Below are 14,104 nucleotides of genomic sequence, written 5' to 3' on the forward strand. Positions count from 1 at the left end.
CTTCTGTGAAGTAAGTAAAGTTCATGTTGCTCTTTGTGAGTTTTTCCTGACTTGAATTTCTTCAGATGAGCCAGCAGATGGCATTTGCATCTCATAGAGGAAGTGGGACATCGGGCTATTTTGGAGTTTGTTTTTTAAACAAAATTGTATGCAGTTCTCACTGGGAAAAGGCAGCAGCACTTAATGCAGAAGCTCTTCATGTTAGAGTATATCCAAGGATCTTGTGAAGTTGTTTAAAATAGAGCACACGGAGTGACGTGGCTTCAGCAAGCAGTCAGCTGGTGGTGCAGTCTGAAGAAACACATTCCTGTAGAGAACAGGGAGAACTGGGACCAATAATGCTGTGTTTTCCGTGGATGAAAGCGGGGATAACAGGTGGGATAGCATAAATAGTTATTTGTGTCTTGATGAATTATATTCTGTGCTCTTCCACTCTTGTAAGCATGTGTTTTTTTATAGATTCTCAATAGCAGAAGTTGAGGTGTCAGGTGTTTTGTTTAATTTATAGGAGATCAGCTCTTATCTCAGTTTTGTCTGTTAGTTACACAACCTTTCAGGAGAAAGGCATCAGGAGTACTAATGTCTTGGCCACTTTGGACAATTAGGACTTGTGGCAGTTTCAGCGAGTGCCCGGGTTCGTTGGTTCTGGGGTTGCCTGTGGTTGAGTGCTGCTGTGTGTGTAGACCCCGTATGCCTCGGATCTGCTGAAAGATGTGGTCAGACCCAGCACCTGGTGCTGCACCGGGGATTGCTCCTCGCCAGCATCGCTCTGTCTGATGCAAACGGTGCATCCTGCTGACAAGCAATTCGCTGTTTTGTGTCTAACTGAAAATGTGTTGTGTTGAACAGGTGAGAGAGTGGTTGCCTTTGCTGCAGTTGAAGGCATCTTCTTTTCGGGTTCCTTTGCTGCTATATTTTGGCTGAAGAAGAGGGGCCTGATGCCTGGACTGACTTTCTCCAATGAACTTATTAGCAGAGATGAGGTAATGTGTCATATTCTGCATACTGTCCGTGAAAGAAAGTGAGTTTCTAGGGGAAGGGCAGAATTATACTCATGAAGAACCCACGGGCTTGCCAGAGCTGCCCACCTCTGGTGGCAGGGAGGCTAGGAGGGAGGGTGAGGAGAGCAGAAAGCAGTGTTTGGGTAGGAACCAGTGCAAAAGAGAATCTAGCAGTGAGTAGGGAATGCATTTCTGGCTACAACGCAGCCTTTTTAATGTTGATAGTGCTGGAGGCCAAGGAGATGCTAGAAGTCCGAGTAGGTTCTTTGCTAGCCTGTGTCAGCAGCAGGGTTTTCAGGGGAAGGTCCACTGTCCTGGTAGGATGGAGGTGCTGGTTACCTGCCAGGGAACTGCAGGCCATGCTTCCTGGAGCTTCTCCTGCAGTCAGCCTTCTGGGGCTGCTTTAATGTCACCTCCTAGGCAGCACAGAGAAGAAACTGCCTCTCCCCAGAGCAGTGCCGACCCTGCTCCTGCAGCCTGACGGAGGAGCTGTAAGTGCTGACGTGTAGGAGGTTTGGGGTCCTGCAGAGGAGCAGGCTATTCCCAGAATATTTGTAAAAAAGGGAGAGAAGCAGACTTTTAGCTGCAAGTTACTAATGAACTTAAAGCCTAGGTGCTGCTATGTCCTTCAGCAGAAGTACCTGTTTTTAAAGGGAGTAAACATAAATATTAGCAATACCCCAGTGCATAGTATGGTCAAAAAGGTGCGCTTTTTGGATTGAAGGGGACGTTTGTTTTCCTGTGCTGTGAAGGGAGGCAGAGGCTGGGACAGAATTGCACGGTCCCCAACTGCAGCGGGGGCTGGCTTGGACAAGGACCTAGCTAGGACATGACTCTGAGCCTTGCTCTGCCTTGACTGCTTCAGTCAGCTTCAAGTGGCCTCCTTGTACCACTCCCTGTCTGCCCCTAGTTGTGGGTCCCAGAGCTTGCAGACAGCCTTGTGCATCCATCGCCTGGCCAGCTGGGGCAGGTTTCTGCAGAAGCAGCAGATATCGTTCCTCTCCATGTTCTTGTATTACTGCACACTGATAGGATCTCCTGGGAGGGGCCAGCTACAGGTCTGTGTTGGAGGGGAGGGCTGAAGATGTTATGTGTCTGAGGGACTGCTTGTCATCACTTCGGATGTGGCAAGCCACATGCTGACAAGTGCGCTTTCTTTTTCACTGCTTCCTGCCCTGCTGCCTGCCAGACGGTAGCGGTTGCTTGTGGTTGGGCCTTGTCTTTAAGGCACTGCACAACTTAGGGTGCTGCATGCCCTGAAAAAGTGGAAAGACCAGTTCTGTATGCAGTAGAAACATGCTAGTGGCTTGAACTTACCAGAGTTGGTCTACAAGAAGACAGAGCTTTATCATAATGGATGTAATTTCCATGGATTAGATAAACTGATTTGAAAGGAAGCATCTTACAAGATGCCTTGAATTTAAAAGATGCTTTTGAAGAAAGTGATATGATCAGTAAGCAAAACCAAACAGTTCTTCAGCCTTGACCTTCCTGGTATCTTCTCTTTCTGTAAGTCACCATGAACTGATCCATTCGAGCGAGGAAGTGTTTGTTTGTTAGAAAGATCACTTGCAGGTGAATGAGATGCAAGTTCCTCTGTACAGCAGAGTTGGGCACCAAAAGACCGAACTTTTCTTAAGCTCCACCAGCAACGTTCCACCTGCAGAGCTGTTACGAAGGGTAAAGCTTGGTGCACACAGCACCTGCATCGAAACCCAGGAAACGCTGTTACAAAAGCAATGGCAGTAAAAAGAATCTATAGTGGAAAACTACATGAGCTGTTTTCTGATGCACCTGAACAGATAAATGGTTAATGCTCAATATGGTTTTTTTGAGCTGCAGGCTCTGTTCCCAGGCTGCTCTTTGACCTGGTGCTTCTCTGACTCTAAAGGTGCGAAGCTGCTGGGAGCTCCGGTCAGCAGAGCACACCAGGTCGGGTGGGATGCCAGGCACGTCCTGCATCCTGCTGGGGATGTTGCCCTGGACAAGACCATGGGAAGCCCTGCAGCAGGCAGCCAATGCTGTCCCTAAAGGGGGACAGTTTCTTGAATTATGTTGTTTCAGGGCTGTTTCATGACCTGAAGCACAAGGATGTTGTAGTCTTTCTGAAAAGTTTTGGCTTCTTGGTTTTGTTTTGACCCCTGTTAACAGTAGCACTGGATTATCTCATAGCCCATAGTCTGCAAAATCCTTCTGACTGATTTTTCACTCTGGATGTGCCCTCATGGTGCTTATAGGGTGTAATCACCACCTTGCTGTTGAGAGGAGAGATGGTAGCACAGTGCTTCTTTATTCTAGCAGCGGTGGGTATGGCTGAAGCCAGAGGCTCAGGCTGTAGCCAGGCAAGCTCGAGCGGAAACTGAGGCACCTCTTGGAGCAGTGGGCTGGTATCCTGACCAGAGGCTTTTCCGGAAATCTTGGGAATGAACACAATTTGCTGGGCTCTGTGCAGGATAGCTGAGCGAAATGTGACGGTGGGTTGAGTTGGGGCATGGTAGCCTGGAGCGTTACAAACCTGTGAACGTTGTGGTAGCAGCTTCCTCACAGTGACTGCACGTTGTGTGGAGAGATGACTTGATAGTCTTGGGTTTGTGACTCTAATCTGAATCTTCCTTTCTGACAGTCCTGTGAGGAGAAGCAAGGGAAGAAATGCTGCTAAAATAACTGAAAACGAGTATTTCTGTACAGGTATCTCGAAGTGGAGAGCAGGTAAACAGTCTGCATTGACTGGCAGGTAGTTTGGCAGGTCTTGATGTAGAAGTCTTTCTGCAAAAGCATCTCTGACAGGAGGCAGGGACCCAGAAGGGCTCTGTGTAGGATTCCTCACAGTAGAGCAGCTCTCAAAAATATTTACCCAAGCAGCATATATACTGGGTGTTATTTTGGCATAGGTGGCATGTGTTGTATTTCAGATGTTACTAACTGGGTTGTAAACTAAAAGTGCCCGCTACACGTGGTGACGTTAAGACTGTCCAAGAAGCAGGAGGCTAGGGAGCTTCAACCTGAATGAGGCTGCTGGAGGAGGGAGCAACTGACTTTTTTTCATTGTTGTCTGTTATTTCAGGGTCTACACTGTGATTTTGCTTGTCTAATGTTCCATTATTTAGTGAACAGACCGTCAGAAGAGCGGGTCCGTGAGATCATCGTTAATGCTGTTGAAATAGAGCAGGTAAGCCTGGCTGCGACGGCATCGTGGGCAGCGCGGGTCCGGTCTTATGTGCAAAAATAAACAAATGAACTTTTGGGATTCCATATTTGATACTTAGCTCAGGCTTGGATCCCCAGTGCATTGTACCATCCTTTCCCCCTTCCTTAATGGTGACAATGAGAGTCAGAGACTTTCTGATTCAGTTGTCAAGCAGCTGGGAGAAGCTGAAGCTGGCAGCTGGTTTCGTCCTTAACGACATAAAGGAGGAAAGCCTGACTTATTTAGTATAGAATAAAATAGTTCCAGTTGTAAGGGACCTAGAACAATCATCTAGCCCGACTGCAACTGTCTCTTAGAGGAGCATTGGTTTACCCCTGTCCTTTCAGGATCTTTGCCTCTCCCTGCTGTATGCACATCCCTGCTTGTCCTCGGGAGAAGACAGGGTCTGTTCTGGCCACGTGGACTGTGCTGGGTTCTGACATTTTCAGAGGTTGCTGTCAGGTTCTTTCACATGAAGTGCTGCCTGTCTACAGCTACAAGTTTCTGCACTGCTGACTGTTTGGCAGGATTGTAGTTTACTCTTTCTTTTCTGTTGTTATCTACCTACTGTGATGATGACAAATGCCCCAGCTTTGTCTCACAACACTGGCAACTATTGCATTGGTGCCTAAATATGTGTATGGCTGGGTTCAGCGCTCACATATATCACTGTCCTCTCCGATCTGTCGTTCTGTAATGGCCATAAGCCGAGGAAAACTGGAGATTTATGGATCTATTCCTGCTCCCGCTAGTATGGTCTGTAGGTTTTATTGAGCTTGGAGCTCAGGGTTGCACTGAAGCTTGGGATCTTACGGAGGGATGGGGAAAGGCAGATGAGAGGGGCAGTAATAAAAATTCTTGTGCCTTTTCCAGAAAAACATGCTAAAAATAAAGGGAGATACAAACAACTACTGGAAGCAGAAGACACTTGTTGAATTTAGTGATGCAAGTTATTTATTCAGGCAACTGCCTGGGAAGCCTGGAACATCACAGATTGTGTTACTGTGAAACACAGGTGTCTTCTCTCCTTTTCCCTTCTTGAATTTTATTTCTCTAAATGTCGTCTGTATTTTAACTTCTAGGAGTTTCTGACAGAGGCGTTACCTGTAGGTCTGATTGGAATGAATTGCACTTTGATGAAACAATATATTGAATTTGTCGCAGACCGGTTACTAATGGAGCTTGGGTTCTCAAAGGTAAGAAAGAGATGCGATTGCCCAAAATGCTGGCCTGCCAAGACAGCCCAGGAAAGCCATCAGCACAAAGCGCTCTCTTAATGTGCCTGGGAGCAGGTCAGATTTAGTGCTTGCACTTTCTGTGAGTGACAGCCGAAACCACAGCGTTAATATATACGCTTCACTGTTTGAAAGAGCAAGAACAATTTAGGCCATTGTTTCCCTTCAGCTGCTCTGCAGGTTTGTAATGGGAAACTTTTGCTGTGCTCAAGTGCTGCAGTCCTCAAGGGATAATAAGCACCTTGGGCGGGTGAACTTCACCATGGACCAAACCCCTGGGGAGGGACAGTACTGAATTTGCTTAGATCGGTGTCCGTAGATTCTACAGCGTATTACAGCACGGGATGATCTAGTTAGAAAGGTTTTGACTGTTCTGTTTGTTAGAGTTTTTGAAAGCTGTTGGAATCACCGGTGTAACAGTGTTTCCCTTCCCCAGGTCTTTCATGCAGAAAACCCTTTTGATTTCATGGAGAATATTTCTCTGGAAGGAAAAACAAATTTCTTTGAGAAGCGGGTTTCGGAATATCAACGTTTTGCTGTTATGGCAGAAACAATGGACAATGTCTTCACTCTGGATGCAGATTTTTGATAACCTGGCAAATGAACGGTGACTGTTTCTTTCTCCCCATTTCACTTTCTGCTATGAAGTTGTCTTCATTTTCTCTCTTGGAACTGGAGTCTGCTGGGATTTTTTTCCTGGGTTTCCATGTTGTTTGTCTGAGGAGTAAATATATTTCTTTCTGTGTCATTTAAATAAACAAAAATGAAGATCCTTTTTAAAAGATTTATATGGCTTTTTAAAAGGATGGCCTTTTAAGATTCCCTTGACTCATCTGCTGTGATTGCTGTCTTTAAAAGTGACCTGGGTACTACAACTTTTTTAAGACTTTGGTAGTGTTTTAAGAAAGCAAACTGCGTATTTACCTCATGTTATGGTATTTTAATGTGAAAACCAGATGAGGTATCACTGTATGTATATGTCTTGCTATAAATTATTTTCATGTTTTCTATTTTCATGGTGATAGATTTGGTCTAGAATAAGAGCTCTTCCCTTTTCGTCCTGCTGCAGATAGAGTAATAAGTGAACATGGGAAGACATTAATAAGCTATGAACTATAAAATCTTAGGAAACCCAGGGATACAGTTTGATATCCCCATTAACCTGGGTTCTGTCTGAAAATGTTTTTACTCTGGTTGCAAACCTGATGGCTGTTGGTAGGAGTTTAAATCAAATACATCTGGTTTTTTCTTACAGCTGTTATTGGGCAGGTCAGTGGACTTTGAATGGTCCTTGAAAAGGCAACCCTGTTAATAGCAGAGGAAAACCACATCCTGTAGTTGTTTGGCTCATGCTGCCAGGTTTTTCCCTGCTTCTCTGAACAAGTGCCTTATTAAGCAGCCTGTAGTTGCTCTGAGTTGCAGTCGACATCTGACACTGGAACAGCCAGCTCTGGGTGTTGTCTGTCTTCCCTCTGTCATGCTGGCTGGTTTGATATTCTCTCCTCGGTTTCACTTGTGCATTGATGGGGTGAGAAGGCATACTGTTCCAAGGGATTATCCCTTGAGGTGCTACAAACACACCACTTGGGCTGGAAGGAAGCACCAGTTACGTATGAAGGTACTTCAGGTTGCGTGTTTAATGTGAACCATTGAAGCTGTTGTCACAGAAGAGCTGGAGGAAGGTATTAAACCTTTCAAAAACAAATCTTGAAATGTGGGTTAGCAGCATCTTACAAAGGACTGCTGTTTGGTTTTTGGTGTGTTCCAGTGTGTGCCTGAAAACTTTTTTTAGTTTCTCGATGTCACATGTGGAGAATGGGGCAGTGGAAGAGTGGCTAACGTACTGCAGTGGTACTTGAGATGGAAAGGATGCTGTTCAGCTGTAGGCAGACTATTTGCAGATATGCTCATTTTTTTTCAAAAATTGAGTGTACATGAGCTAAGCAAACAGTTCTGCTTTATTAAACCCAAGCATTTTTTCATGAAGTTCAGCAATTTGTACAAGAGCTGTTATAAGTCTTTCTTACTGCTGTGAACATCTTGTGCTGCTTTTGATAAGCCTGGCACGAGATGAGTGGACAGCCATAGCCCTGGGGAGGTCCAGGTCCACTGCCTTAGCGTAGCTGCTAGTCAACAATTGTCCCTGATGTCATAAGCAGCAAAACTGACTTTTTGTTTGGTCTCAGTAGAAGATCATGAGTATGTAATGAGCATTGAAACAGGACAGCTTTTTTTTTTTTTCTTGGAGAAGAGCCTGCATCATTTGACATGAGGTACTGGGGGAGGGCAGAGGGGGACCTGGAGAATACAGAGAAAAGCTGGAACTGATGTCCCTCACTAACATCCTGCAACTGCAAGAGAACTGTGGACTCAGAAAATCCAGCACCTTTTGGAAATACTGTGTTGATGGGGGAGAAAGAGAAAATATTGTACATGAGTCTGTTGTTGGAGGAATGGAACCTATTTTATGTCCATAAAAGTACTAAAAAGCATCGTTTTGAGTGTTGTGAGTTAAGATGAGAGTATACAGAATATTCAAATATGAAACTGCTACGTGCTCAGGTTCTGGAAATGTATATGAGATACCAAAGTCTGGTACAACAGCTCCCACTCCATTTGTGTGTAAAATAGGTGTGTAGTTGCAATAAAACTTGAACATGGAGAGGAGCATGCCTTTGTTTGATAGTTACATGCTTTCTTGTGAAATCCAAAATAATAAAATTGGGCCATGCCAGAGTAAGTCAGTGTTCACAGCTTTTGGGTTGTGGGAGAAAGCAGCGAGCGCTCCACACGCTGTCTTGTGCTTTGTGAGCTCAATGTGCTGCTTCTTGTTCCTGGGAATGGGGTTTGCAGTCTAGGGAGCAAACATTTTTTTTTTTTTTTCTGGAATTTTCTGGCTCAAGGAGAAATCTCTTGGGAGTCCCATATATTCAAAGAAGAAACACTCCAGAAATGTCATTTTGGTGAGTGGTATCAGATACCTGATATATCAAGGGCATCGTGCCCTCGGGTTGGGTACCTGGGCACAGTGGCGTGGGGTTCAGCCTCCTGAGCTGGCAGAGGTTCACACCTGATGGCATCTGCACCCTCAGGGCTGCCAAGTCAAAAGTGTTGTTCCTGCTGCCCCTTTGTCCATACTTGAGACAAGCATGAAGGGCACAAGGTCCCTTCCTCTCCCACCACCGCTGGGTCTCGGGCAGAACCCAGGTGCCTCTTCTGAGGGCTCCGGTGGACAAGCTGGGTCAGTCTCTGCGCGTCTCACACTGTGGCCAACACGCTTAACAAAGCCCGTGGGTGTGTGTGGGGGAGAGATGTTGTGATGCATCCCTTCTATACGTGGTCTGTGTGCTCTGAGTTGGCGTGCAAGGCTGGTGCGTGGTTCTCATTCTAGCCAGCGGGACAGAGAAAGTGCTTCTGGAGGGGTTCATCTCATGGTAGTCACAGAATCACAGAATCATAGAGGTTGGAAAAGACCTCAAGGATCATCAAGTCCAACCGTCAACCCACACCACCCAACCCACTAACCCATGTCCCTCAGCACCACATCTACACGTTTCTTGACCCCCTCCAGGGATGGTGACTCCACCACTTCCCTGGGCAGCCTGTTCCAATGCCTGAGCACTCTTGCAGTGAAGAAATTTTTTCCAATATCCAGCCTAAACCTCCCCTGGTGCAGCTTGAGGCCATGTGTCTGCAGCGGTTGGGTGAGCAGAAGCCTGTCTCGGGGGGCTACAAGGGGAGCTGAGGCTCACGGGTAGAATCCCAGCTTTTGGCATCCAAATCAGCCTCTGTAGCTCCCACTGTTCTCATTCCTGGAGACACGAGGGTGCGAGCAAAACCCATTAGCCAGAGCCACGAGCACACGGTGTGCTCCCAGCCCTCCTCTGGGGGATGAAACCACGGCGGGGTGCAGCAGGTCCGTGGCTGTGAAGACAGGGCAATTAGCAAGCTCACTCTTCAGTGTTTCTTGACAGCCCGGAGGCCGTGTTGCTGGCCTGGTAAAATTTTTGCAGCAGATGAGGAAGCTGTGTGCGTGGCAGCACACCCAGAGTGGCGGAACGCTCCAGAATCCGATTCTGCCACTTTTCTCATCCTTGCCTTTGAATGTTGTTAAACAGTAAGTCTGGCCTCCCTGCCAGTCCCTCCCCAGCTTGGCAGAGGAGTGCCTTCCTTCTAGCCCTTCACAGGGGATGAGCCAGGCTGGTTTTCCTCCTGGTGGAGCCCTTGAGTCAGAAAATATTAATGTTTCTGTCGCTGTATTCTCTAGAGCTCCTTCTGGAAGAGAAACAGCCACCAGAGACGGATGTGTTAATATTTTGTGTAGCCGAGTATGTGTTTGCCAGGAGGATGCTCGTGCGACTGGGGACGGCTCTCCGCACCGCGCTCTGCAGAAACACGCACGTGCATGTCAAAACTTTGTATATGTGCATCCTAATGTACACATGCAAAAGCAGAGCTGAGGGGAGAAATCTTTGAACGTTGCATTAGAGCAAAGCCTCTCCCCGGAGCAGAAGGGTAAGATGGACACTGTAATGCTGCTGCTAACAGATGCTGCTCCTGGTTTGCCGGCAGCTGTCTGCCCTGCTGCTCGCTGCCTGGGCACGGATGACTGCTGGAGGCTTCTCCCATCCCATCGAACGTCATCTGGCTCTCGGAACCACGAGCCAAGCCATGAGGCTAGAGCGGTGCTCTGCTAGCTGAAATCTCAAGCTCAGGCTTTTTCAGCTTAAAATGCTGAAAATCTCAGGAATGGTTGTGTTTGGCCAGTGCGGAGCGCACGTGCCTGCTTTGGAGAAGAGAAACTTTTGTCTTTGGCTGGTTGAGCATCACCGTGCGGATGGGCTGGGGAATTCCCTGTTGTGTTTTGACCCTTCTCATGAAACAGAAGAGGATTTGTGAGTGACAGACATGAGATTCAGTGGTGCCAATACTGCGGCTTCTTGCAGAGCTCTGCTGACAGTCCCAGGTGACTCCTGCAGCTAGGCTCTGCAGAGAGCCCTGCGCCAGATGGAAGGTCTGCGGGGAAGCACAGGGCTGACAAGATCCATGTTTGCTGGCCCCAGCCCGGGCTGGGAGCAGGCTGTGCACTTGTGGCTGGTGTGGGTCTGGGGGGCTTTTATTCAAGCCCCCCAAACAAGGTCCTGTCTCAGGTCATCCGTAAGTTGTTCCTTTTATTGGAGAAACTCCCAAAATCGCACTGCAGGCACTGGGTGAAGGACAGGGTAGTTGGTGGGATTATTTTTTCTTGTCAGTTGGCAGATCCAGGAGGAGTGTTAAGAGCAAGTCTCGAGGTGCAAATAGTTTTTACTCATCTGAGGAAAGCCTCTGGCACCACAAGCGAACTTGAACTTGAGAGCAGCAGGAAGAGTTTGGCTGCCCATCGCTGGCTCTTAGCCCCGGGACGTGGGTCAGAAGAGATTGCACTTGGGTTGTTTCACAAGGAAATGCAAGGATTCTCTCCACAGCTGTGACCTTGCAGGGCAGGGGGTTGTTCGGGCTCTCCACCCGTGCTGTGGCTGCAGGTCTGTGACCAAGCGGCTGTCCAGGGCCCACGGTGTGCTGGTGGTGCTCATCTTTGCTGGCCATCTGCGGGATGGGTGGGTTTGCCCCTTGCATGGGTGCTTTTGAGCGATTAGTTGAAGCCAGACTGAGGTGGGTACGTCTGCCACCTCCTAGGAGACTGGGACCACCCAGAGAAGGGCTGGGGCTCCTGAGGGCAGTGACGTGCCTTGGGTAGAAGTGTGGCAGGTAAAAGATGTGCTGGTGACAGCGGGAGTGACAGCCCACTTACTGGATGCCGGTGGCTGTGTGACAAAACTCCTCATCGTACACATCAAATCGCTTTCCCGGTGGCACCGTCACCCCGACCCTGGGGGACTGAACCGATGGTGAGCAGCACAAATACTGACTAGTAAATATTCAATAAAAGTACTGAATAATGATACTAGTGCTTAAAACGGAGTGTTTCATTGTTAGGTCTCTAGCATTTGAAAGCATTTCTGTGGGACTTTACTGGTTCATTTGCTACTGGGTTAATTTTTTCCCAGCATAGGCTTGCTGTGCAGTGTCCTGTTCCTCACGGCATGGAGCAGGACTCGGGGTCTCTCCTGGGAGGGGGGCAGCTCCTCCGGAGCACACCTGGGTCCAGGGACATCCCAGCTGCCTCTGGATGCATGGAAACCCCCCCAGCACCTGCCTCTCTTGGGCATCCCTGCAGGCAGGAGGAAATGTGGGTTGCCAGGGCTGCAGGGGAGAATGGGCTTTAAGTGATGCCCCAGGAAAGCGGGGGGTTCAGTGAAACATACCTCAGCTGGCGAGTTCCTTCTGTCTAGCTACCTGTGGAGAAGAGATCCCGGCAACAAACTGAAGCCAGGTGAGTGAGTCAAGGCTGTTTTGGTTGCGGGGTCCCAGGGCAGCAGGGAATGACAAAGCCCCTGGTGCGAGGGAGGACCGCTTTGGAGCTGTAGCAGCCACAGGAGAACAGGCTTGCCTATCAGTTATTGATTTCTTTTTTCTTCCAATTTGAAAGGAAATAGAGTTAAATTACAGTCTATGAGGCTGACTGGAGAAGTGAGTGTGTGTGATTGCCTGCTTCAGAGCTGGGCGCTGCGATAAGCCCGGGCAGCGCTGCCTCGCCCCTTGCGGTACCCTCCATCCCTCGGGGCGGGGGGCTAAGGGGACCACCTGCGGAGGGGGTTGCAGCTGCTCCACCCTGCAGCCGCTTCTGTACATGCCGCATTTTTCGATGAACACCTTGGAAAAAGCCTTTCTTGGTATGTTTCTCCAAGATTCCCATGGTTAACAGCCCCTTCCATGCAGTCGGACCAGGCTGCTGAACTCCTCTTGTTAGCTGAGCAGGGCGTAGGGCCCAAAAAAATATTTTCGCAGCTTCTCCCCCGCCAAGCAGGGTTTGACAGTGAAGTGAGGATGTCTCCTGCCTTTGGAGTCCCTTTCCAAAGGACAGCAGCCGGCCGATGCTGCAAGCCCTGGGGCCAGGTGGAGGTGCGAGCTGCGGAGCCTCCCTCCTTGTCCCTCAGCCCTTGTCCCCCAGCCCTCCTGAGCTACAAGCGGTCACGTCCAGGGGATGCGCATCCTGCATCCCACGCAGGCGGGATGTTTTATGGTTCCTGATAGGCTGCAGACATTTTCACCCAGGGACGTGGCCTGTTGCAATGTCTGTTTCCAACAGAAAATCACTGGATAGGTATTCTTCTGTATCATTAAAAAATAGTTGTATTTTTAATTCTGTCTTGATTTGTTCCATTTTTTTTCCTGCTGTCTGGTTTTATTCGCCTTGGGCCTGTTAGATTTACATGCTTTATAAACACGAGGTTCTGGACAGGTGTGTTAAAGCTCTTCTGTCACTTACATTATTAATCCATGTGTTCACTTGATGCTGCCGTACTTTGTGGTATGATACCTGCATAAGCAAACCTCTGGCTCCCGCACATCCATTAGATCTAAGTGGCAGCATTAGCACATGCTGATTGTATTTTAAGGTGAAATGGTCTTACCCAAGCCTGTAAAACAGAGCAACTGCTGCCACTTCTGTTTCCTTTGTGTCATGGCTGCTAATTTATCTCCCTGGTGCTGCTGTGTGGTTATTCTCACATCAAGCACACAAAAAGGGCAAGTTTTGCCCGGGAGTAGGAGAGGGAATTTTTTTTTCCCAGACATTTACTCTTGCTTGTGGAGCTGAAAAACTGAAGTTCACCACAACTGCACGTGCATTAGTGATGTTCAACATGAATGCTGCTTGTGCAGAAGGGTGGCTGTGGCTGGAGTGAGAAGCACTTTCCATGGACCTCCAAGAGGGGAAGGCAGGTCCTCACCCAGGGTGCTGGCAAGCATCACGTAGAGCCACTGGGAGCATTTGACACCCTCAGTGCCTGATGGATCTGGGACTGGGAATGTGGCTTTGGTGTGATAAGCAGCTACACAGTCTCATTCCTTGCTCTTTCTGCATAAAGTAACACCTACACACAGGGGAGGTGGAGAATAAGTTAGGATGAAGGTGGGGTTTGCACACCCAGAAACCCCTGAAGTTACCATCCATTGGCACCGTGGGCTTGTCCCTGGGCAGGGCTCTACTGCGTGGTGCTGTGCTGGGCTGTGCTGGGCTGTACTGGGCTGTGCTGCGTGGTGCTGTGCTGGGCTGTGCTGGGCTGTACTGGGCTCTACTGCGTGGTGCTGTGCTGGGCTGTGCTGGGCTGTACTGGGCTGTGATGTGTGGTGCTGGGCTGCGCTGGCAGGATCTATCCCTGCAAGCAGAGCCCAGCAGCTCCCCTTCCTCGACAGCCTGGTGCCTGCTAGCAGGGTGAGAGCTGGCAGAGATTGCTGGGGGGCCCTTACAGCGCTGGCTTAAACAGCTTTAATTTAGTTCCCAATGGCCATCCTGAATACCTTATCCGAAGCTAATTAATTGTCAGCAGCAGCTGTCCTAATTTTATCACAGCTGCCTGGTTCTTGCAATGAAAGGCAGGAACATGAGACCATGAGAGAGTGAGAGATTTTGGTTTGGGGGCAGAAAATGCCCCCAGGAACGTCTCCATCTGTCCTGGGTTCAGCTGAGACAGAGTTAACTTTTTTCATAACAGCTAGCAAGAGGCTGTGTTTGGGATTTGTGCTCAGAAGAAAGATGATAAAAGAAAGATGATGTTTACGCGGCTGCCAAGGTCTTT

At 48.5% G+C, this 14,104-nt stretch overlaps 1 protein-coding gene across 1 annotated transcript in view; it reads left to right on the forward strand.

The window, feature by feature from the left end:
• Positions 1-6,181, forward strand: part of LOC104461824 (ribonucleoside-diphosphate reductase subunit M2 B) — a 12,217-nt gene extending 6,036 nt beyond the window's left edge. Inside the window, exons 6-9 of the mRNA XM_010073548.1 lie at positions 850-983; positions 4,066-4,170; positions 5,271-5,384; positions 5,860-6,181. Coding sequence (XP_010071850.1) covers positions 850-983; positions 4,066-4,170; positions 5,271-5,384; positions 5,860-6,012 — 506 coding nt within the window. The 3' untranslated portion in view covers positions 6,013-6,181. The remainder of the gene's footprint in view (positions 1-849; positions 984-4,065; positions 4,171-5,270; positions 5,385-5,859) is intronic.
• The last annotated feature ends 7,923 nt before the right edge of the window (positions 6,182-14,104 follow it).

This window comes from Pterocles gutturalis, unplaced genomic scaffold, assembly GCF_000699245.1.
Source record: "Pterocles gutturalis isolate BGI_N339 unplaced genomic scaffold, ASM69924v1 scaffold23212, whole genome shotgun sequence".
NCBI classification, from domain to species: Eukaryota; Metazoa; Chordata; class Aves; order Pterocliformes; family Pteroclidae; genus Pterocles; species Pterocles gutturalis.